The sequence below is a fragment of the Phodopus roborovskii genome, unplaced genomic scaffold (assembly GCF_943737965.1).
Source record: "Phodopus roborovskii unplaced genomic scaffold, PHOROB, whole genome shotgun sequence".
In the NCBI taxonomy this organism is placed as follows: Eukaryota; Metazoa; Chordata; class Mammalia; order Rodentia; family Cricetidae; genus Phodopus; species Phodopus roborovskii.
In genome coordinates this window covers 2186759-2208716 of record NW_026126514.1, presented here as the reverse complement: position 1 = coordinate 2208716, position 21958 = coordinate 2186759, and the positions used below count along the sequence as shown (strand labels likewise).

At 35.0% G+C, this 21958-nt stretch overlaps 1 protein-coding gene and 1 pseudogene across 4 annotated transcripts in view; one reads left to right on the top strand and one right to left on the bottom strand.

The window, feature by feature from the left end:
- The window catches only part of Strn3 (striatin 3), a 91173-nt gene that overhangs the window by 63082 nt on the left and 6133 nt on the right, over positions 1–21958 (top strand). For 2 of the 4 annotated variants that reach the window (XM_051195809.1, XM_051195808.1), the window contains 8 exons: positions 2135–2275; positions 6219–6352; positions 7885–8060; positions 8224–8271; positions 8557–8678; positions 12850–13017; positions 18000–18140; positions 18375–18482. In XM_051195809.1, the coding sequence (XP_051051766.1) occupies positions 2135–2275; positions 6219–6352; positions 7885–8060; positions 8224–8271; positions 8557–8678; positions 12850–13017; positions 18000–18140; positions 18375–18482 (1038 nt within the window). The remainder of the gene's footprint in view (positions 1–2134; positions 2276–6218; positions 6353–7884; positions 8061–8223; positions 8272–8556; positions 8679–12849; positions 13018–17999; positions 18141–18374; positions 18483–21958) is intronic. The other 2 variants (XM_051195810.1, XM_051195811.1) reach the window with 1 other exon arrangement.
- On the bottom strand, positions 9211–9727 carry LOC127230574 (enhancer of rudimentary homolog; annotated as a pseudogene).

The following is a 21958-nucleotide window of genomic DNA, read 5'->3' as shown; positions in this document are numbered from 1 at the left end:
ATAGGCCAAGTGCACTGTACATGAGTGTGCATGTGTGAATTTGAGGGATCAGATATATCCAAATAGAGCTCTGTGTGTGTGTGTGTGTGTGTGTGTGTGTGTGTGTGTGTGTGTGTGTGTGTGTATATGTATGTATGTATTGGAGATGATCAAATATAACAGCATGCAAAGCAGAGTAATTTTCCTGCACTTTATGGAAAGTCAAGGAAATTTGTTTTGAGGGTCAAGGTAAAGGATGGGATAGCAGAATTCAAATTATTAAGGATGTACAAGGTTAAATAGACAATTTTAACAGTCTTGATTTAAGAGTAGTAAGTAGTAGTTGGCACTGCTGAGCAAGGAGGCATTAGAACAAATGTGCTAATTTGGGAGCCTTAATTTAAACTAGTGGTATTCAAATTTGAGAGACAGCAAATGTGGCTTGAATATTTAGTAATTACAATAAACCATAAAGATGAGAGTCTTGATTAACCAACTTGAGAAAAAGAACAATTTAAAGGAAAATTCTTTTGTAAAAAATAACTGGTTTTCTTTATAAATTGTAGGATTATTTTAACTGTTGAAACTATCAATAATGATAGTAATCATATAGATCAGAAAGTTATAAAAAAGAGGTATGTGTGAGGAAGATATTTTTCTCTCAAATTGAATTTAACAGGTTGTTGGATATTTTACCAAATTTTTTATTTGTGTAGAAAATTTATTATTGCTTCATTGGCATGAATAAAGATGCTCAGGTAACCCTGAATTTCTCCATTATAATTCTCTTGGAAAATTCAAATGATATCATATATTACACACATGCAAATTGAGTTTTGTAACCATTTTTAGTTAGGAATTACTATAAAATAATGTGTAAAGTTTCACTTATTTCCATTACATCTTAACATTCAGTTGCCTCTCATTCTGTTAGGAATACATAGATAAATAACATTTCCTGCACACTAACTGGTATTCAAATTCCTGCTGGAGATTTTAATAACAAATCAGCCTCATTTAGTTAGTTCATTAGTATTGGTACTAGTGAATATGAGGTCATGATGTTTGATCTTGGATCTGCTTTGGTTGCTTTATCATAGCTGATTTTTTTTAATGCTTTTTCTAAATTATTTTCTGAATTTATTTTTGTTGTTGTTTTGTTTTGTTTTTTTGAGACAGGGTTTCTCTGTGTAACAATCCTGGCTGCCTTGGAACTCACAGAGACCTTCCTGCCTCTGCCTACTGCATGCTGGGATTAAAAGCATGCAGTACCACCAACTGGCACATCACCTGACTTAGTTAAAGCTAAGTCTTTCATACTATGTAGCTCAAAATGACTAAGTGTGTCCAGGGCTGGTGGGATAGCTCAATCATTAAGACTCACAACCAAAAATATAAAAGAGTGTCCCATAACTGCTAAACCTTTTGATTTCTGTTGAAATTACCTATGCAGTAATTATAATTAAACTTTTGAATTTATGGTCTATGACGGTGTTGACTTTTTCTGTCATTCCAAGAAATTCAAAGAATTTATGGATAAATCCGTTTCCAAATTTGGAAAAGTAAATTTGATGCAAACAATTCTAAGAAACAAATTTAACAAATTAGGATAAATTTTGTGAGGCAAGCAAGCGTGATAACCACTACACTTCAGAAACTTCAAATTGGGATAAATTGTCTACTAATATGGTGGGAAGATACTCATTAAAAACAGCAGGGAAAGTTAATTGTTCGTTGCACCCTCATAAAAGTCATTTCGTTTGTATTTCTTTGACTTTTTAAAACAATGAATTAAGTTGAAAAGCCCATTTTTTATTTTATGTACTAGTAAATATCTGTTTTAAATACCAATAATTTGCATTGTTGTAATAGCTGAGTTTATAGACTCCAAATTGAGTAATAGAAATTTCCTTTTTCTCTCCCCCCTCCACAGTATGTTTCAAATACAGTGTTTATATTCTATCCTGTGTCCACAAAGAGCTGCAAAATAGTTAGTATTCAACATATTTAAAAGTTTTTAGTGTATTTTGGAAAATGATATATAACATGATGCTTTTTATTAGCCTGTTTTGTTTAGTAAGTTGGTTTACTAAGACTGCCATCAAGTCAAGCGGTAGCTATTAAATGAACCTCTACTGCTGACATTAATTTACAGGGGTCAACAGGACAAAACTCTGCGACATGATAGCTGATCTGGGAGATGATGAGCTGCCTCACATCCCTTCAGGAATCATTAATCAGTCTAGGTCAGCCTCTCCTAGAATGACTGATCATGAAGGTGCAAGAGCAGAGGAAGGTACAACATTTAGCTATTGTGTTTGTTTGTTTTGCTGCTGAGTTCCTTTAACTCCAGATCACCTCTTGATACTGCAAATATGCCATTGTATAAAATGCGAAAGATCATCCCACATGATCATTAGAGCTGTTGGGCAAGCTCTTGGTATAATTGCTCAGGGGTGAAACATGTCTTCTAGTTCTTTATATTTGTTTTCATGTTAGATGCAGCTGTTTCCAGAGTGCCTTCCTTAAATCTAACTATAGCTTACAAATCTAGTATTAGGAAAAGAACAATTTCTAAAAATAAACTTTAAATAATAAAGGAATGAAAGTTAGGGGAAATGAATTCTTAGTAGTGTGGTTTAAATGTAGCAACAGTTAATAACTGCCATTTAATAGGAATGCTAAGAGTAACTGTTAATCATTTTAGGATAAGGGAACATCATTCTTTAACTTTGTGTCAAGAATTCATGACCTAGTAATAAATTTTCTACAATCTATCTAAACCAGAACTATGTAGGAATTAAAAATGCTGCTTTAAGCATTTTGAAATTTATCTAAAGATGCATGGACTAATTTATAATTCTAGGTGAAGATATACTTCTAAATGATACAAATTTTAACCCAAATTACTTTAATACAATGTATATGTAGTACATTAGTAATTTTATATGCATTTATTTTTGTTTATGCTTACACTTCTTGCTCTATAAGGGGATTTATTTGCCCATCTTAAATTCTTTTATACCTTTGTTCTACTTTTTTTCTAGACATTCCTACAGCAAAGTTGAACAATTTATCATTTCTCCTCAATTTATGTCTTCTTACTGTTGTTTTTTTCTTTTTCATAGAATTTTAAGGAAAGACTTAAATCACTTAATAAAACTAACAAAAAAGAATGTGAATTAAAATATCTTGATTTTTTTTTTTTAATTTCTATACTCATTTCCACCAAGCTATTTTCTTGTATTCTTCTCTAAAATATAGATATCAGCTCTCTTATTTTTATTTTTCTAAGTAATGTAGTAGTTTACAGACATTTTTGCTACTTATATTTTAGATTGCAGATTTTTCAGTTTAAGGTAAAGTCATATTAGTAATGTGAATCCTTTTAAATGTTTCAACCCAACTTAAGGGAAAAGCCAGTAGGTTGACTCTACCTAAAAGGGATTTAGAGCGCTCTCTGTGTGTTTGTCAAGTGTGTGACTGTGTTTTTTAAAGAGAAAGTAAGTTGCTAATCTCTTTCATAGTGGCATGGGAGGGTGAATGGGCACATTGAACTCCATTATGTTTTAAAAGAGTGGCTCTTACTAAAATTTGTCATTTGAAGATTGGAAAACTATGATCTAGTTTATAGTCTATTTTGATGACAACTTGAGTTTTGGTGCTTTTGGAAAATTTTCATGTTACATTTCAATTTATAAAAATACATAACTTTTTCTAGTGCCAACAACTTTTAAAAACTATTGTTACTAAAACCAAGATTATATTTCATATTTCCACTGGCATAATTGAATTAATCATTGATCTATATGTTCTTTAGGTTGTCAAAATTAGAGAAAGGGGGCTGGGATGTATCTCAGCATCAGAGAGAGAGCTTGTTTAATCATGTGCCATGCCCTGGGTACAACAGTGTAGAACACATACACATGTATACTCTCTGGAAGTAAAAGTAAAAGGAAGGCTTTGATATATGAGTTACAGGTTTCCTTGGTCATGCTGTCTATCAAAGGAGAATTTATTACAGGACTTTAGAAAAGGACCTTCTGGAAAAATTCTATTTTATAACCCCTAGCAGTCTTACAAAAGACAGTTCTGTTTAATAAAAATTTCTATCATTAAAATAAAATTCATACCTTTGATTCCAGCACTTGGGAAGTAGAGGCAAGAGGATCTTGGTGAATTAGAGGCCAGCCTGACTTACATAACAAGTTCCAGGATGGCCGGGACTATATAAAAAGACCCTGTCTAAATTTTTTTTAAATTCATTTAATAATTTTATTTTAAATTGTTGATTATATTTTATGCTGTGTACTGCTATGGATAATATATATTAACAATGATCTGTAAAATAGGCATTAATTCTTTAAGAAGAGATATGATAGCAAAAAAAGTTGAAGATTTACTGTGATTACTATATGGTGCAATTATGGGTCATAGGGAAAGCAGAAATAATAGCTTAAAAGATTTTATGCATATATACATATGTAAATGAGCATGAAAAGAGTAGTATAACTTGCAAGATACATTTATAGAGAAAAGGCACAGAAATGTAGCATATGTGATTAATTTTGTAAATAAGTACACACACACACACACACACACACACACACACACACATTTGGATAATAAATAAGCCAGCTAAAGTAGTCGAGCTACTTCTCTTTTTATACCCTGAAGTTGGTCAATGGTTGATCAGAAATAATCCCATAAAAAGTATTTGTAAAAAATGAGTTGGTTGGTGATGATAAAGCTATTTTATTGAACTTTTAAGTTTGAGTGGTTGCTAGTGGAAGGAATCGTAGCATTTTGTCTTAAATTGTCTTAGAAACAAATTATAAAATTAATAAACTTTTTAGAATGGTAAAAACTATAAAGTAAAATTTACTGACTTTCATGTAATTCTTGAACTTTAGTTTTTAGCTGCTTCTTGTATTATCAGTAACTATGTTCTAAATTGATAGGAGAGATCAGGACTATATACTGTTCAGATTCAAATATAACCATTGAATGATGGCTTAATAATCATAGTCAATAATAATGATACTTAACATCTCACACATTGTATATATTTTATGAAGTGTTTTCAAATTAGTTGCTGAATTACACCTTATTTAAGGGACCTCTTGAGTCAAATTACAGACTAAAATAAAGAAAAATTCTAAATTAAAAATGAATTTTACTTTGGTAATAGTACATATGAATTGTATGAATTAATTTTGGTATTATTAGTGAATTATTATTATTATATTTCAGTATACTTGTTTCTTGTAGTGTGTTAAATAATATGCCTTTTGTAAGTAGTTTTTATAATAGTCTTGATTTTGTTTTAATAATTTTAAAAAAATTGGTTCATGATTTTAAATATTTAGGTTATTTTGTAAGTAGTGTGCCCTTTTTGCCAATTTAATGTTACTATTTTGATTGCAAAGCACATGCTTAAAATTATATTGAATTACTGCTTACACTTTTAACTATCTTGTTATAGTCATTCAAATGATTGCACTTTAATTTGCACTGCAGTATCAATGTAGAAAGTTGTAATAATGCACAAGGCACAGATAAGATGACTAAGTAAAGGAAGCTTTCCTTTCAGTTTTTATTGATATTGAAGTACCCATTCTGCTCTGAAACCTAAAAAAATTAGTTTTTTTTTTTAACTTTAGCAACATCATAATTTATAAAAGAGGGCATTAAAATAAAGCCATAGTGAGAGTTTTAAGGTTGGAAAGCAATCCTTTGAGGACACGGTCATTATTAGGATAAGCCATCTTTCCCTAGCCCATCTCTGGCACTAACTGATAGGCTTGTATATCAAAGTGTCTGTAGTAACTTACTGACTTAAAAAACAAAACAAAAAACTGCTATATGAGCTACTCTAAGGTTGGTAGACATCTGTTCCCCATAAGTGGCTGAAATCTGATTATTTCATCAAAAGTTATCCTGTTAAAATTTACCAAGATGGTAAGGGATCTAAATAGACAAGATTTTTGTGTTCTGCTTCCACCCTTAGATAATTATACAGTGTTTATTGAATCTGTGAAAGATAGATACTACATTGTAGTTTCAGGACATCTGTTTGTTTCTACTCAGTAATACGATTTTTTTTTGTGTGTGGAAGTGGGAAGTAGAATTCATAATATTGCTGATTTTTGTAACTGTTTCGTGCTTAAGTTCCCCCACAATATTGTATTGTACTGTATGATTTTTCAGCATTTAAGAAGCGGTTTTGTTCTTTATAGCTGAACCAATAACGTTTCCATCTGGAGGAGGCAAGTCATTTATTATGGGTTCTGATGATGTTTTGTTAAGTGTACTGGGCCTTGGAGACCTTGCAGACTTGACGGTAACAAATGATGCAGACTATAGTTATGATGTAAGTGCAGTTTTATTTTTAATTTTTTAATGATTTAATAGAAGGCTCCTTATTCTTTGGAATCATTTATAACAGAATTAATGTCAAGGTGCATGGAAAACATAAGTTTAAGTGTGTTGATGTGTTGATTGAAATAACATGTAATTTTGCTTTAAGTTTTTTTCTTTGTGGTGTATAAATCTTTCTTAGGAATTTTGGTGGATTAGGTAAGAGTTGGTTATTACCTTAAAATATTGGTTGATAGATACATCTTGAGTAGTTAACTCATACTAAGTTAAAGCCATATTTGGTGTTAACAAAATGAGTACTATAGAAATCAGGTTTTCGCCATCAGGATAAGTTTTAATAGCCATGTTTTGGTTTTGAGCTTTTATTTTGTCAGTCACAACAAAATTAGCTTATATCATTTCCTTAATGTTTAGCTTCACTTTGAGGGCTAGAAAAAGGAGGTGGGAAGAACTGTGTTTGTATTAGACAGTTGTTGAGTAAATATTTTTCCAAGCATAAACTCTCAATTGAGAGTTAACCATATTTTAGAATTTTTTTTTTTTGCATTCACTTTAGTTTTTCAGCAAATTTCTTTTTTTTAACATTAAAAGAAATTTAGACCTAAGATAGGATTTTTTTTTTTTTTAAGATAATTGCCTTATGTGCTTGGCTATTCTTACTAATAATTTTTAAAGCATTTTTGCAACTAAATTGAGTAAACTTTTAACTGCTTTAGAACTGGTTTAACAGCCTGTCTTTACTGATATAGAAATAAAGGTGAAAAGAATTGGGCTGTATTACTATGAAGGATTAGGAAAAGTGCTTACGTAGCTTGCTCAAAGCTCTAGGTTTGATCCCTAGCACCACATAATCTTAGGCAAAGTAGCTCATTCCTGTAGTCCTAGCATTTGAGAGACGGGGCCAGAAGGATTGGAAGTTAGGGATAATTACATGTGAGCTCAAGGCCAGTAAGGGCAACATGAAACTCTTATCTTTGAAGGAAATTTTCAAAAAAGAAAAGAAAGACAGAGGAAAATATTAAGGAGTTTTTAGTTCATTGTTTTAAAAGTCCCTTAACTTTCTGCGTAGAATTGTTCATGTACTTGTCAGTTTCCTAAATGGAAGCTATTGTGTTTACTGTACCCTTGAGTATTTGGTAATGTTTGTATCCCTGCTTTGGTTTTGTGTAAATTATTACGGCAGTGGCAGTTTTCTGTTCTCATCTGTCTCATCTGACATTTGATTTGATAGGAGTTTCTTTTTCTTTTTCTTTTTTCTTTTTTTTTTTTTTATGATTAGGTGAAAACAGATGATAAAGGAACTCTTCTATCTGGGTATTTGAAAGTCTAACAAATTGTTTTTTTGAATTCTTATATAAAAAGATAGACTTGCTGTGAAACTTTTAAGGTCATTAAAACAGCCCCTGGATATTTTAGTGGAACAGTTTTATATGTTTTAAACACACCAAAAAGAAAACTTAAAAAGTCCACATGCCTGCCAGTTCATTACTTTTACCTGTAAATAGTGCAACTTTTTCATTTTAGTTGCCGGCCAATAAAGATGCCTTTCGAAAGACTTGGAACCCCAAGTATACACTACGTAGTCATTTTGATGGAGTGAGAGCATTAGCTTTTCATCCTGTAGAACCTGTGCTGGTTACTGCCTCTGAGGACCACACCCTGAAACTTTGGAATTTGCAAAAGACAGTTCCTGCCAAAAAGCAAGTATTTTAATATTGACTTTTTTTTCTTTTAATTTTGCTTGTATGGATAATTACTCTTCTTTACTATTCCTGTGTCTTTAGTACATCTGTATTATCAGCGGGTGATTCATGATGACTTAATGTGTTCTCTCCCTTTCCCCCACCCCTTTTTCCCTTTTAGGAGTGCCTCTTTAGATGTAGAACCTATCTACACATTTAGGGCCCACATGTAAGTTTTTTTTGAAATAGTACTTAATGAGCAACTACAGTTAATCTTTGTAGTTAAGGGTCTCCAAACCGAATTTTCTCAATATTTGGTGCTAAAGAAGATATATTAGTTGAATAATACCTTGTTTGATTAATTATATTCAAATATTATCTAATAGTACTTTTCAGTTGTACATTTTTATCTAAAACTGCATTTAGATACCACATAAATAAATAGATTGAGGGATGTGGGGTTTGAGTTTCTTCTTGGAATTTGTAACTAATTTTTCTTCTCTTTTTATAACAGTGGCCCTGTTCTTTCATTAGCTATTAGTTCTAATGGAGAGCAGTGTTTTAGTGGTGGTATTGATGCAACCATTCAGTGGTGGAATATGCCTAGTCCTAACGTGGATCCCTATGATACATATGGTGAGTAAAGGGGCACAATGGATCTTTTCAGTGAATAGAGCTGACAGAATTCTGTAGATCAGATGTTATTAGAAAGTTGCTTAAACATACAGTTTGTTCATTTAATTCCACTTGCTAGAAAGTTTCTTTATTAAAAAGACAAATATTGGGGCTGAAGAGATGGCTCAGGGGTCAGGAGCACTGGCTACTTTTCCAGAAGACCCAGGTTCAATTCCCAGTTTCCACAATGGCACAATTTTCTGTAATTCTAGTTTCAGAGTATCTTAACACCCTCACACAGGCATACATGCAGGCAAAACACCAATGCATATTAAATAAATAAATAAATAAATAAATAGTTTTTAAAAAGAGAGAGAGAAAAATATGCCATGAATTTTTTAGTGCTTGAATTAGTACTTCATTATTTCTGAAACATATTTCTTAAATGTTAATTTCAGATAACAGAAAGAGGGGGAAATTATTGAAGTAACATATTTTTTTTATCATAAAAATGTTTTAAGTAAAAAAAAAGAAAATGAGCAAAGGGGCAATGGTGGTTTCAGAATGAAAAGTTCATTCACGTTTCATGTCATACATTCAATCTTGGCTCTAGTAACAAAATGGAAACAGGATTACTATCATACAAAATGTTCACTACAGTACGCTGTATGCACCTGTTTCAAGCCCAACCCTAGCCCCTAATGCTTCCAACTCAATTACTTCCCAGCCTTTTGTGCCTGTTGACAAAGGAGCACGTAGATCTTCTCTTTGATCCAGTCTTTGTTATAAGGCTGATATGTCTGTGTATCAGCTCGGTACACAAGACAGCTGAGGTCTGCCAGATCGTCAATAAAATCAAACAACTGGCTGATATCATATATGATGGAGGGGCTGTTGGGATTCATTCTCTTCAGGTGTTCTTCATACATTTTACAAACACCTTCCATGCACTCATTCACAGATTCATAGTCAGCGTAGGTCCTCTTCTGGCCTCTTCGTAGGCTGTACCAGCAAAATGGTGTGAGACATCGCGCCGAACACTTTGCTGCAGCCGCTGCTAACACCGCCGCAGCCGCCGCTAACACCGCCGCCGCCGCACACAAGCTCAGCCGCAACCTGAAGTAACATATTTTTAAGCTCAAGAGATAGTATTATAATCCTTATATTAAGTGAAAGATAATAAATAATATAGATAGGATGGTCAGTGTTTAATTCATTAGAACTTTATGGAGGGCCAAAAAATTCTTTAATTCAAAATGAAAAGCAAAACAAAACTTTGTTTTTTATAAATGGCACTTTGAGGAACTTATTCTTGATTTAAAAAGTAACTTAACATGTTCAAATACATTAAGTGGGCATTGTTCATGATTATTAATAAACAAAAAAAGAAAGAAAGAAAAGGAAGGAAGGAAGATAAAAGAAACCAAACAAATGTTTGAGCTCTCAGTTGTTTTTGGCTAACATACACTTGGTGTTCACATTCCATAATGTAAGGTGTAATGTGAGTACTTTTTTCAAAGAAAGAAGATGAATGTGAAAAAAGCAAGGGCTAAATGACAATAAAAAAGTTAAAGGGTAAAATAGAAAAAGTTCTAAGCCCAAAGATGCTTGAAAGGGATTGATGGCAGCTGCAGTGACAGGAAAAAATGAGGAGTTATCCAGGAAAGAGAGGTGACATTGCTCAGATTAGAATTATGATGACAGAATGGTTAAGAACTAAGTAGGATTAGTGTTGCAGAGGTGACTTGCTCAGGAGTTAAACACATTTGTTGTTGTTGCTCAATGTTCAGGACCCTTTTAATGAACCACAGTAATGAATCCTAGAATATAACCTATGTTCTAGGGGACCCAGTAGCCTTTTAGGACCCCCATGGCTACCAACTACATGAAATGCATGTATACATGTAAACAAGGCACACAGATAAAAAGTTTTTGCTTTTTTGTTTTTCCGAGATAGGGGTTTTCTGTAACTGTCCTGGCTGTCCTGGAACTAGCTTTGTAGATAGACCAGGCCTCAAACTCAAAGAAATCTGCCTGCCTTTGCCTCCCAAGACTTCTGGGAATAAAGGTGTGTGCTACCACCATCCAACTAAAATTGGTTTGTTTTAAGGTATTAATTTGGTAGTTTTTACTGTGTGCTCAGGATTGTTCAGACATCACCACTTTGTAATTTCAAAACATTTTCATCACTAATCTAGGGTTCTGACATTGCAACTCACTGTGTAGACAGTTTCACCCACTGGAATATGGATAGAGTATGAGAGAGAATGAATAAGAATATTAAGATATGGATACATATGAAGGAATGAATATAATCAAGAGATGATTCCCTGAGACTTAAGTCTTCACTAGACCTGACATTGGCTGGAAGAAGGAGGACATGAGGAGAATGGATTCATGGATGCATGCTCAAAGAGGAAAGTCATTCTGAGAAGGAAGCAAGCTGCAAGTGCTACCTGTAGGGTGCAGGGATCTTAGACAGATAGCTGGAGGTTAGATGCTAGAGCATTGACCCCTGAAGGGTCTGGTATTTAATTTCAAGTCAGATTTTATGAATGAAAAGCAATACTGAAGTCAGAAAGAATAAATGTTTTGTATTACGAAAGGAAAGCACTACTGATTTTGGCATGAGTTGTTTTAGTGTGGTAACAGAGTGATTTGAAGAGTATATAGGAGATGAAAGATAATTTACTTTTCAGCAGTTTTACAAAAGGTGGTCATAAAGAGGATAATGTTTCTATGGTTTAGAATGAAAGAGTCTGTATAGCACATGCTTCTTTTTTAAAATTTTAACTTGTTGTCTTAATGATTCCAAGGCAAAGAATTTGTCAGTAGAAAATATGAAAGCAAGAAAGTGAGTTTGGTTGAGTTTTAGAATGCACCTGGTAGGTTTCACCCTTAATAGTAAGGACAACTTTTTAGTTGTGCCTAGAAACAAATAGGCTTAAGTTTATTTATATATGTGTGTGTGTGCATATCTGTGTTTGTGTATATGATCCATGTGTACATGTAGTACACCTGTGGAGGTTAGACACTGTTTCTAGGGGGTCCCCATTACTAGGTTCCTCGTGGCAAGTGCTGTGGAAGCAGGAACATGGGTTTTGACATTTTTGAAATTGGGTACAGGATGCAAGAGGGGTTCCTTTTGAATGCTGTGTTTTCTCGGTATATTGTAAGTCATACTCATTTACAGTAAAGAAAAGTTAGAAACTATGAGGATGAAAGGAGATAATTATAAATAAGATGAGTTACTGGAAATAGAGGATGACCTAATTTGGCCTCAGATCTCCAGTTAGTTGATGAATGATCAAATAAGATGTTATAACACCAAAATGTTATTTGTCAATAAAAAGAAATGAAGTACTGATAGGTGCTACAGAGAGGATGCCTGTAAAGATAAGAAACTGGACACAAAAGACATTTCTGTGGGATTCTGTTCATGCAACATATTCAGAAAATAGACCTATTCACACAAGCCTACTGGATTAGAAAAGTAAAGTTGGAAGGAAAGTGTCTAACAAATAAATCAAAGTATCGGGAAATTGTTGGGTGGTGCATACCCTTCATCTCAGCACTTGGGAGGCAGAGGCAAATAGATCCCTGAGTTCAAGACAAGCCTGGTCTACCAAGTAGATTCCAGGCTAGCCAGGGCTACACAGATAAACCATTTTTCAAAAACCAAAGTATATAAAGTATCCTGAAAGCACAGTGGGATTTGCAATTAGATGGGCACATCATTGCCATGCCATTTAAATGAGTAGTATAATTATGTAAATTATACCTCAGTGTGGCTGGATATATATCTATAAAATATATACAATATATATAATAGAAATTGTGAATATATGAATAGTATTGCTATAAATAAAAACACAATCATCTATAATTCAGTACTTAGAAGTATTCACTATCTGTGCTTGATTTGTCTTCTTGAGGTTTTTTTTTTTCTTTTTTTCTTTTTTTTTCTTTTTTCTTTTAGATAGGGTCTATTAAATATCCCTGGTTGGCCTTGGACTCTATGTAGACCAAGCTGGCTTACAACATATAGTGACTTTCTTCCCAGGTGCTGTTATAAAAGGCATGCACTATCATGCCTAGCTTTACATACATTTTTTTTTTATTTAATTATATTGTAAGTTATCTATCATTTGCCAAACTTCTTCCAATTAATGTTTTGTTTGTTTCTTCACAGAGTCAAATGTTCTAGCTGGCACTTTAGTTGCTCACACAGATGCAGTCTGGGGTCTTGCCTATAGTGGCATAAAAAATCAGTTACTGTCTTGTTCAGCAGATGGCACTATTAGGTTATGGAATCCACAAGAAAAATTGCCATGTATTTGCACTTACAATGGAGACAAGGGTAAGTCAAATTTGCTTCTTCAAGATCAGTGGTTGCTTTTCTTTTCTTTATTTTTTACATTCCAATTCCAGTTCCCCCTCCTTTTTCTCCTCCCATTTCCCCCACCTCCCATCTGCTCATTGGAGAAGGTAAGGTTTCCCCTAGGAAGTCTACTAAGTCTGTCTCCTCATCTCCTTGAGGCAGGACCAAGGCACCTCTCCACCCCCCACACTCCAGAGAGCAGGGTGTCTCTCCATATAGAATGGATCCCACTAAGTCAGTTTTTACATTAGTGTTAGATCTGCCACACCATTGTCACATACATTAAGGGAGTCTAGTTACATCTTACACAGGTTTCCCATTTGTCAGACCAGAGTCAGTGATCTCTCACTGGCTCTGATCCCCTGATTCTGTGGGTTTCCCCATAATGCTCATATTATCACTCCCCCCTCACTTTGATTTTACTCCAGGAGCTTGGTCCAATGGTTAATTGTGGATTTCTGTATCTGGTTCCACCTGTTTCTCGAAGAAGGTTCTAGCTTCTCTGTGGTTATGGATTGTAGGCTGGGTATCTTTTGTGTTATGTCTGGCATCCACTTATGAGTGAGTATATACTATATTTGTCCTTCTGGGTCTGGATTACCTCACTCAGGATGATCTTTTTCTAGTTTTGTCCATTTGCCTGTAAATTTTAGGATGTCATTGTTTCTGACCACTGAGTAAGAACTTCATTGTGTAAATGTACCACAATTTCTTTATCCATTCTTCACTTGAGGGACATCTAGGTTGTTTCCAAATCCTGGCTATTATGAATAATGTTGCTATGAACATAGTTGAGCAAATGTCTTTGTGGTGTGACTGTACCTCCTTTGGTATATGCCCAAAAGTGGTATTGCAGGGCCTTGAGGAAGGTTGATCCCTAATTTTCTGAAAAATCACCATGCTGATTTCCACAGTGGCTGCACAAGTTTGGACTCCCACCAGTAATGGAGAGTGTTCCCCTTTCTCCACATCTCTCTAGCATAAGGTGTCATCAGTGTTTTGATCTTAGCCATTCTGATCAGTGTAAGATGGTATCTCAGAGTCATTTTGATTTGATTTCCCTGATGACTAAGGATGTTATAGTTGAGCATTTCTTTAAGGGCCTTTCCGCCATTTAAGATTGTTCTGTGGAGAATTCTGTTTAGATCTGTACCCCACTTTTTAATTGGATTATTTGGTAGTTGGATATCTAGTTCCTTGAGTTCTTTGTATTTTTTGGAGATCAGCTCTTTGTCAGATGTGGGCTTGGTAAAGATCTTTTCCCATTCTGTAGGCAGTCTTTCTGTTTTTTTGAGTGTGTTCTTTGCTTTACAGAAGCTTCTCAGTTTCAGAAGGTTCCATTTATTAATTGTTGCTCTCAGAGTGTCTGTGCTACTGGTGTTTTATTTAGGAAGCGATCTCCTGTGCATGCAAATGTATTTCCCATTCTCTCTTCTGTGAGGTTCAGTGTGGATGGATTTATATTAAGGGCTTTGATCCATTTTGATTTGAGTTTTGTGCATGGTGATAGATATGGATCTATTTGCATTCTTCCACATGTCAGCAGCCAGTTATACCACCACCATTTGTTGAAGATGCTTTCTTTTCATTTTATAGTTTTAGGTTCTTTGTAAAAAATCAGGTAATCAAAAGTGTGTGGGTTGATATCAGGTTCTTCCATTCGATTCCATTGGTCCACCTGTCTGTTTTATGCCAATACTATAGTGCTATAGTAGATCTTGGAGTCAAGAATGGTAATGCTCCCCAGACTATCCTTTATTGTACAGGATTGTTTTGGCTATCCTGGTTTTTTGTTTTTCCATATGAAGTTGAATATTGTTCTTAACAGGTCTGTGAAGAATTGTGCTGGGATTTTGATGGGGATTGCATTGACTCTGTAGATTACTTTTGGTAGGATTGCCATTTTTTAATATGTTGATTCTACCTATCCAAGAGTATGGGAGATCTTTCCATTTTCTGCTGTCTTCTTTAATTTCTTTTTCAGTGTCTTGAAGCACTTGTCATACAGGCCTTTCACTTGTTTGGTTAGAGTTACCCCAAGATATTTTGTGATATTTGTGGCTGTTGTAAAAGATGGTGTTTCTCTGATTTCTCCTTCATCCCCTTTATCATCTGTATGTTTTTTAAAGCTTTATGACATATTTATGTGTCTTGTATATGTGCACATAATTTCAGATGGTCATAGAAGCTAGACAGAACTTTAGGACTTACATACAGGCAGTTGTGAGCTACCTGACAGGTTCTGGGAACAAAAATCTGAGTAGCAAGCACTCTTAACTGTTATGCCCAAAGAGTTTGTTTTATTTTTGTATATATACATACACATGTATATATATTATTTTGTATTTTACTTTTGCACATATGTGTATATATGCTCGAGCGCATATACCTGACATACCTGACAGGTGGAAGATGATTAGAGTACTACTGGCAGGGATCTGTTCTCTCCATGTGTATCATAAGGATTGGAACTCAGGTTCTTAGCCCAGTGACAAGGGGCTTTCCCAAGAACAATTATTTAAAAGGATAAAGCAATTATTTTTTTTATTGATTCAAAGAGAATTGTTTAAAGAGTTTTATAAATCTTACCATGCTGTTTTACTTAATCCTGTTTTACTGGAAGTGCTTTGTGATGCCAACGAAGCTCAGTACTTTCTGGACTTTTTTCAGATCGTGTTGTGTTTTAAAAATAAACATATTTGCATATAACAGTAAAGTAGTCAAATGGTACTGCTTTCAGGAGACAAAGACAGCTACCCTTAAGGATTGATGGGATCATTGTCTTTTTATTTATTTTTTTGTTTTTGTTTTTCAAGACAGAGTTTCTCTGTGGCTTTGGAGGCCATCTGGAAACTAGCTCTTGTAGACCAAGCTGGTCTCGAACTCACAGAGATCTGCTTGCCTCTGCCTCCCAAGTGCTGCTGGGACTAAAGGCCTGTGTCACCACTGCTAGGATCATAGTCTTTTTAATGGACTTTAAATGGACCAAGTCCATTTAAATGAAAACAAACATTTATTGACAATATTTGGGAATTTGGGCGTCATTCTTTCCAAACTACTTCCTGCTGGTAAGGGGCACTGTCATAGGGGATTAAGATGATGCAGAAATCCTGGCTGTAGTCTGCAAGGCTGCTTTGTCCAGCTGTTTTGAATGTAGGATCACTTGGTACTCTGTTTCAAGCGGTCTGGCTTGATCAAACCACATTAGTCTGGAAGGAATCCACAGCTTTTCATTTTCTGTGGAAACAAAAATAGAAATCCTTTTCCCCAGTAACTTGTCCTTGGACTTAAATTTTTGAGTCAGAGCATTTTTTTTTTTTTAATTTATTATTTTACATGGCGATCCCAGTTTCCCCTCCCTCCCTCCCTCCCTCCTCCCTTCCCTCCTTCCCTCCCTTTTACCCTCTCTGCCCTCTCACATGCACTCTAAACACCCTCTCCCTCCCATCCCCCCACCCCAATTCCATATGTAGGGGAATGCCATCCAGTTGGGGTCATGTAGATCTGACAGGTCATGTGAAGTAGGACTAGGGCTTCTCTCCTGTCTCTAAGATCATAGTCTTAAATATACCTGCCTGAAATCCACAAGTTCCGTGACTGTGTTGAGGGTGGGATGGGGCAGCCACAGTCATTACAACACCCATAGTGAAAAGAACAAGTGGGATTGCTTTTATTTGTTTTATGTGAAGAACAGAGTACAACGTGAGGGAATCTGCTCTATGCTACCTTGTGTGGGTCTTGAGGCGTAAACTCAGATTGTCAGTCAGGTTTGACTGCAAGCACCCTTACCTGCTGAGCCACCTTGTTACCCTGTAAATCTTTTATTATGGAAGGATTTAACCAACTTTAGTTTTTTGAAGATGTTTGTGCTTACCTTTATAATACTATTGGTCTTATAGTCTGAGTTTTTCAAATTACAGTTTTGTATCAGACCTTTGATTTGGGGAGACACACACACATTGTTTTAAGACATCTTAAGTGTGTAGTATATGTTTAATATTGTTTATCATTTATTTATTTGTTTGCTTGTATTTTGGGATTCTATGATATTTCAGATACCCAGACTTTAATACATGAAAATTAGAAACTTGTGGGCACCCCCACCTCTCCTTTTTTTTCCTTTATCTTTTTGGTTTTTCGAGACAGGGTTTCTCTTTGTAGCTTTGGAGGCTGTCCTGGAACTCACTCTGTAGACCAGGCTGGCCTTGAACTCACAGAGATCCACCTGCCTCTGCCTCTCTAGTGCTGGGATCAAAGGCGTGCACCACCACTGCCTGGCTAGATACTTCTTTCTTACTTCATCTAGAATTTTAATTACTAGACTCCAGATTTTACCTAGTTGTATTTGAATTTAATGTGTTAAGGAAGAGAATTGATGCATGTTCCATTTTGAGATACTATTATACCAGTACATTTCACAGTCCAAGGTTTTGTTTTGTTTTGCTTGTTTTTGAGAGAGGGGGTCTCACTGTGTGGTACTGGCTGGCCTGAAATGCAGAGACCCTCCTGTCTCTGCCTCTATATTGCTAGGATTAAAGGCATTCTTCATTTTTATAGATCCAGTTTTTGGCAAGGCTTACTATTTAGAATGAGTCTTCCAAGAGAATATTGTAGGAGAATTCCAGATTTGGGTTTGTTTGTTTATTTCATTTTTGCTTTGTTTTCATTTTCTCTAAGAAAATTGGCAGTTTAAATGAACAGGTGTTTTTCTCTACTTTAAAAGAAAATGCTTAGCAAAATAGGGGTTTTGCTATGTTAGACTAATTGTTTTTATGTGTCTTTGGTTAAAATTTTTTATAATGTAAAATAGAATATTATAAGTAAAAACTTTTAAATAACTGAGGAGTGTTTTTTACCACCCTAACACATTGCTTTCTTTTTCATTATTGATACAACTTTAAAGTTTTGTGTATGGTTGTGTACAGATAAATACATATAAATATATTTTGATTTCCTTACAGAACATGGAATACCTACATCAGTTGACTTTATAGGCTGTGATCCAGCTCATATGGTGACTTCTTTTAACACTGGTAGTGCGGTAATTTATGATTTAGAAACATCACAGTCATTGGTGATGCTTTCCTCACAGGTAGATTCTGGTAAGTTTTCATGGATTTCTTTGAAATTTCTTTTAAAAGGTTATTGCATGAATGAGGTTGTCTTTAGCTAATTTTCATGCTGGCTGAACATGAAAATAATTTATGTTATAGTGATTATATATCATTTCTTTGTGGTCCACCCCAGGTCCTGACATAGTCTGGAACACTGAGCTGTTAATGTAGGCTCAACCTAGATGGTTCGTAGTTTAAATACTCTATTTGTTTATTTTTCAGGTTTACAATCTAGCTGTCATATTAACAGAGTAGTAAGTCATCCTACACTTCCTGTTACAATAACTGCTCATGAAGATAGACACATCAAGTTTTTTGACAATAAAACGGGTAAGGCTTCAGGTGATTGAAAGTATGGTCTGTTATATAATGCATGTTGTCTTTTGGTTTATGAAATCATCAAGTTAAACTTTTTTGTTTTTGAGGTGCTGGGGACTCATACAAGGTACTTAATCACCTGTATTCCTGCTGCTATGTTACTATAACTCATTTTTGCTGTGCTTAATATGGCATTCTTAAATGTACAAGTTTTATTTTTGATTATACATAATATTTGTCTAATGCCATTTCTTCCATTTTCATCATGTAAAACTTCCATTTGAATATTTTTCATGTTATAATATAGCAAGATATATCACTTATTTGCTATTTTGAGTATATTCTTAAAACTGTCAGTGACTCAAATGATGGCGTGGTAGATACTGTTTGCTGTCATCTGTGTTGTTTAGCTTATAGTTGAATCATAGATGTACTTATTTCTAAAAGTTTATTGTGTGTATATGATGTATGTAATTGGAAGCATGGGCGTCACAGCAGACATGTGGAGGTCACAGGACCTGTGGAGTGGGTGCTTGGCTTCATTTATGTAAGCTGTATGGACCAAATTCAGGCCATCAGGCTTGTGTAGGAAATGTGTTACCTGTTGAACCATTGCAATGACTCTGTATTTATTTTTAAGGACCCTTTTTTGTAACACCAAGAATATTACATACAATACTGCCTTTCAGGGTGCTAAAAAGATGGCACAGTGGCTAAAGTGGGTACTGCTCTTAGAGAGAATCCAAGTCCAATTCCCAGCAACTATATAGGTCTGCTCATAACTGCCTGTGACTGCAGCCACAAAGGATCCAATACCTCCTTCTCTGCAGGCATCTACACTCAAATGTACATATCTACACACACTCTCTCTTTCTTATCCCTCTCTCTGTCACATGATTTTAAAAAGTCCTTAAAAAATACTGTCTTTTAGGAAATGTCTGACAACTTTGAGGACAACCTAAACAATCTGGTTATTTAATGACTTAGAAACGTCACTGCTAACCACAGCATTATCATAGGACAACAGTTTACATAACAGGCTAGAATGTGGAAAGGCAATAATCTTCAGCATTTAGAGGATTATGTAAGTTCCAATAACAAATATGAGCAGGTTCCCTTTAACTCTGTATAATACAGTGAGAACTAAATGCATATTCACAGATGTACATGTTGCACAGAAAATCAGATTACATTCATGTGGATGTTCTCAGTTAAATGCCTTTCAAATCAGTTCTTTATTTTATGGAGCATAAATGTCTTCCATTGGGCAAGAGCAGAAATAATTTCTGTTGTGTTTTCAAAAAGGTTTGTTTATTTGAGCTAGAGTCACATTGGTACTCAGTCTAAGCTCAAGTTACCTGTCTCTGTCAGTCTCTGAATACTTGGGAATACAGGCATGTGTCACTGTATCCAGCAAAAAAGATTGCTTTCCTAACAGAAACTTAATTTTTTTTTTTTTTTAAAGGGGGATAGCTTAGTCATTGTTCTGTTGTTGTGAAGGACACCATGACCAGGGCAACTCTTAGAGAGAGTCTGACTGGGCTTGGTGTGGGCTTTTGAAATGTCAAAGCCCACCCCCAGTGACACACTTCCTGCAACTGGGTCATGCCTAATCCTTTCTTGTATCTCTAGAGTATTTTTCTGGAAAAAATCAAGAAGTGAGTCAATAAGTAAAAAATACAGTGAGAGTTTGAGGTTGTAGGTTAGTGGGTTTGTGCTTACTTACATGCACAAAGCCCTAGATTCAGCCATCATCCCAGTACTCAGGAAGTAGGAGGAACAAAGGCTAGAGAGATGACTCAGTGGTTTAAGTGTACTTATGCTCTTGCAGATGACCTAAGTTTGATTCCACCGTCTACACGGAGTCTCATAGCTGTAACTCCAGTTCCTGGGAATCTGGTGTCCCCTTCTGACTTCTGTGGTCTCCTGTATGCATGTGGTGTACAAACATTAGATATATACACACACATTGACTAAGTAAATATATTTTTATTAAAGTTTATAGCAAACTCATGGCTAGTCTGATATACATGAGATCCCTGTCTCATAATCAAACAACAAGAAAAAGTTCTTGCAAATTCTACCAATTTATTCTTTCTATTAACAAGTCTAAAGCCTTTTTTATACAGTAGGTGCCACACAAAAATTGATCTCCCAGGATCACATGCATACACACATACTGCTACATTAAACTATTAAATTATTTTCACATACTGTGTTTTTAGAAGTAATTATTTATTTAAATACTTTTATTTAAATATTATCACCTAGTCTCTTCCCATAACTGGTGTTTCTGGTTAGCTAGAATATTATATAAAACGTATAGTAAATTTGTGGAATTTTTTTTTTAAAGAATCTGAGACATGTTAAAAATTGATACTAAGAATGGATTCAATACTATGATACAATACAATACAATTGATACTATGAATGGGTTCAAAGGTGCTCTTGATCCCTAGGCCAGCACTAGCTCATTTGCATTTTTAATAACTCTAGATATATAGTATTACATTTTCTCACTTATAAAACATGCAATTTGTCATTTTTTATTTTGTTGTTGGGGAAGGAGCAGATGCTGAAAAATGAGCCTAGGGCTTTGCACATTGTAGAGCAAATGTTATACCACTGAACTACATCCTTAGCTAGGAGTCCACCCACGTTAGTGGAAATAGGTGTTACTGGAAGGATGGAACCAAAAAAGATGGGGGAGGAGGGGATGGGATTATTCTCAGGAGGGAGGAAAGGACTAGAACTAGGTCAGTGAATTGAGTCACCATCATAAATGTGACTTCTTTTTTTTTTTTTTTGAGAGGGTTTCTTTGTATAGCCCTGGCTGTTACAGAACCTGTTTTGTAGACCAGGCTGACCTTGAACTCGGAGATCTGCCTCCTGAGTGCTGGGATTCATATGTTAGCATGCTCAGCTATAAAAAGCGACATTTTAAATGAAGCTTGATGATAGGTACTTGGAACAGAACTATTCATACTCTGGGTTCTTTTATGATTCTATTGGGAAGAATAGATTCTAGAACTGATATATGAATTTTGTCGGACTAATAAAGATACTGTGTTATCAGCAGGTGTGGCTACCTGCACAAAATCAAGTCAGCATTACAGAGTGTGTGCATTAGAGGGAGGGGTTCAAGAGTTATCACCCTCTAATTGAAGAATTACTGACAGGTAATGCCTTCTGGAAGAGAGTCCCTTTTCTTTAAATTATTTATTTTTATTTTGTGTGCATTGGTGTTTTGCCTACATGTAAATCTCTGTGAAGGCAGTGGATCCTGGAATTACAGACAGTTGTAAGCTGCCATCTGGGTCCTGGGAATTGAACCTAGATCCTCTGCAAGAGCAGTCTGTGCTCTTAACCACTGAGCCATGTATCTAGCTCCCATTTTCTTTAAGAATATGTATACATCAAATCCTTCTCTGTCCTGCCAGCCAGCTCCCAAATAATGGTGCAGAAACAATTATGAAAGGTTGGCCTTT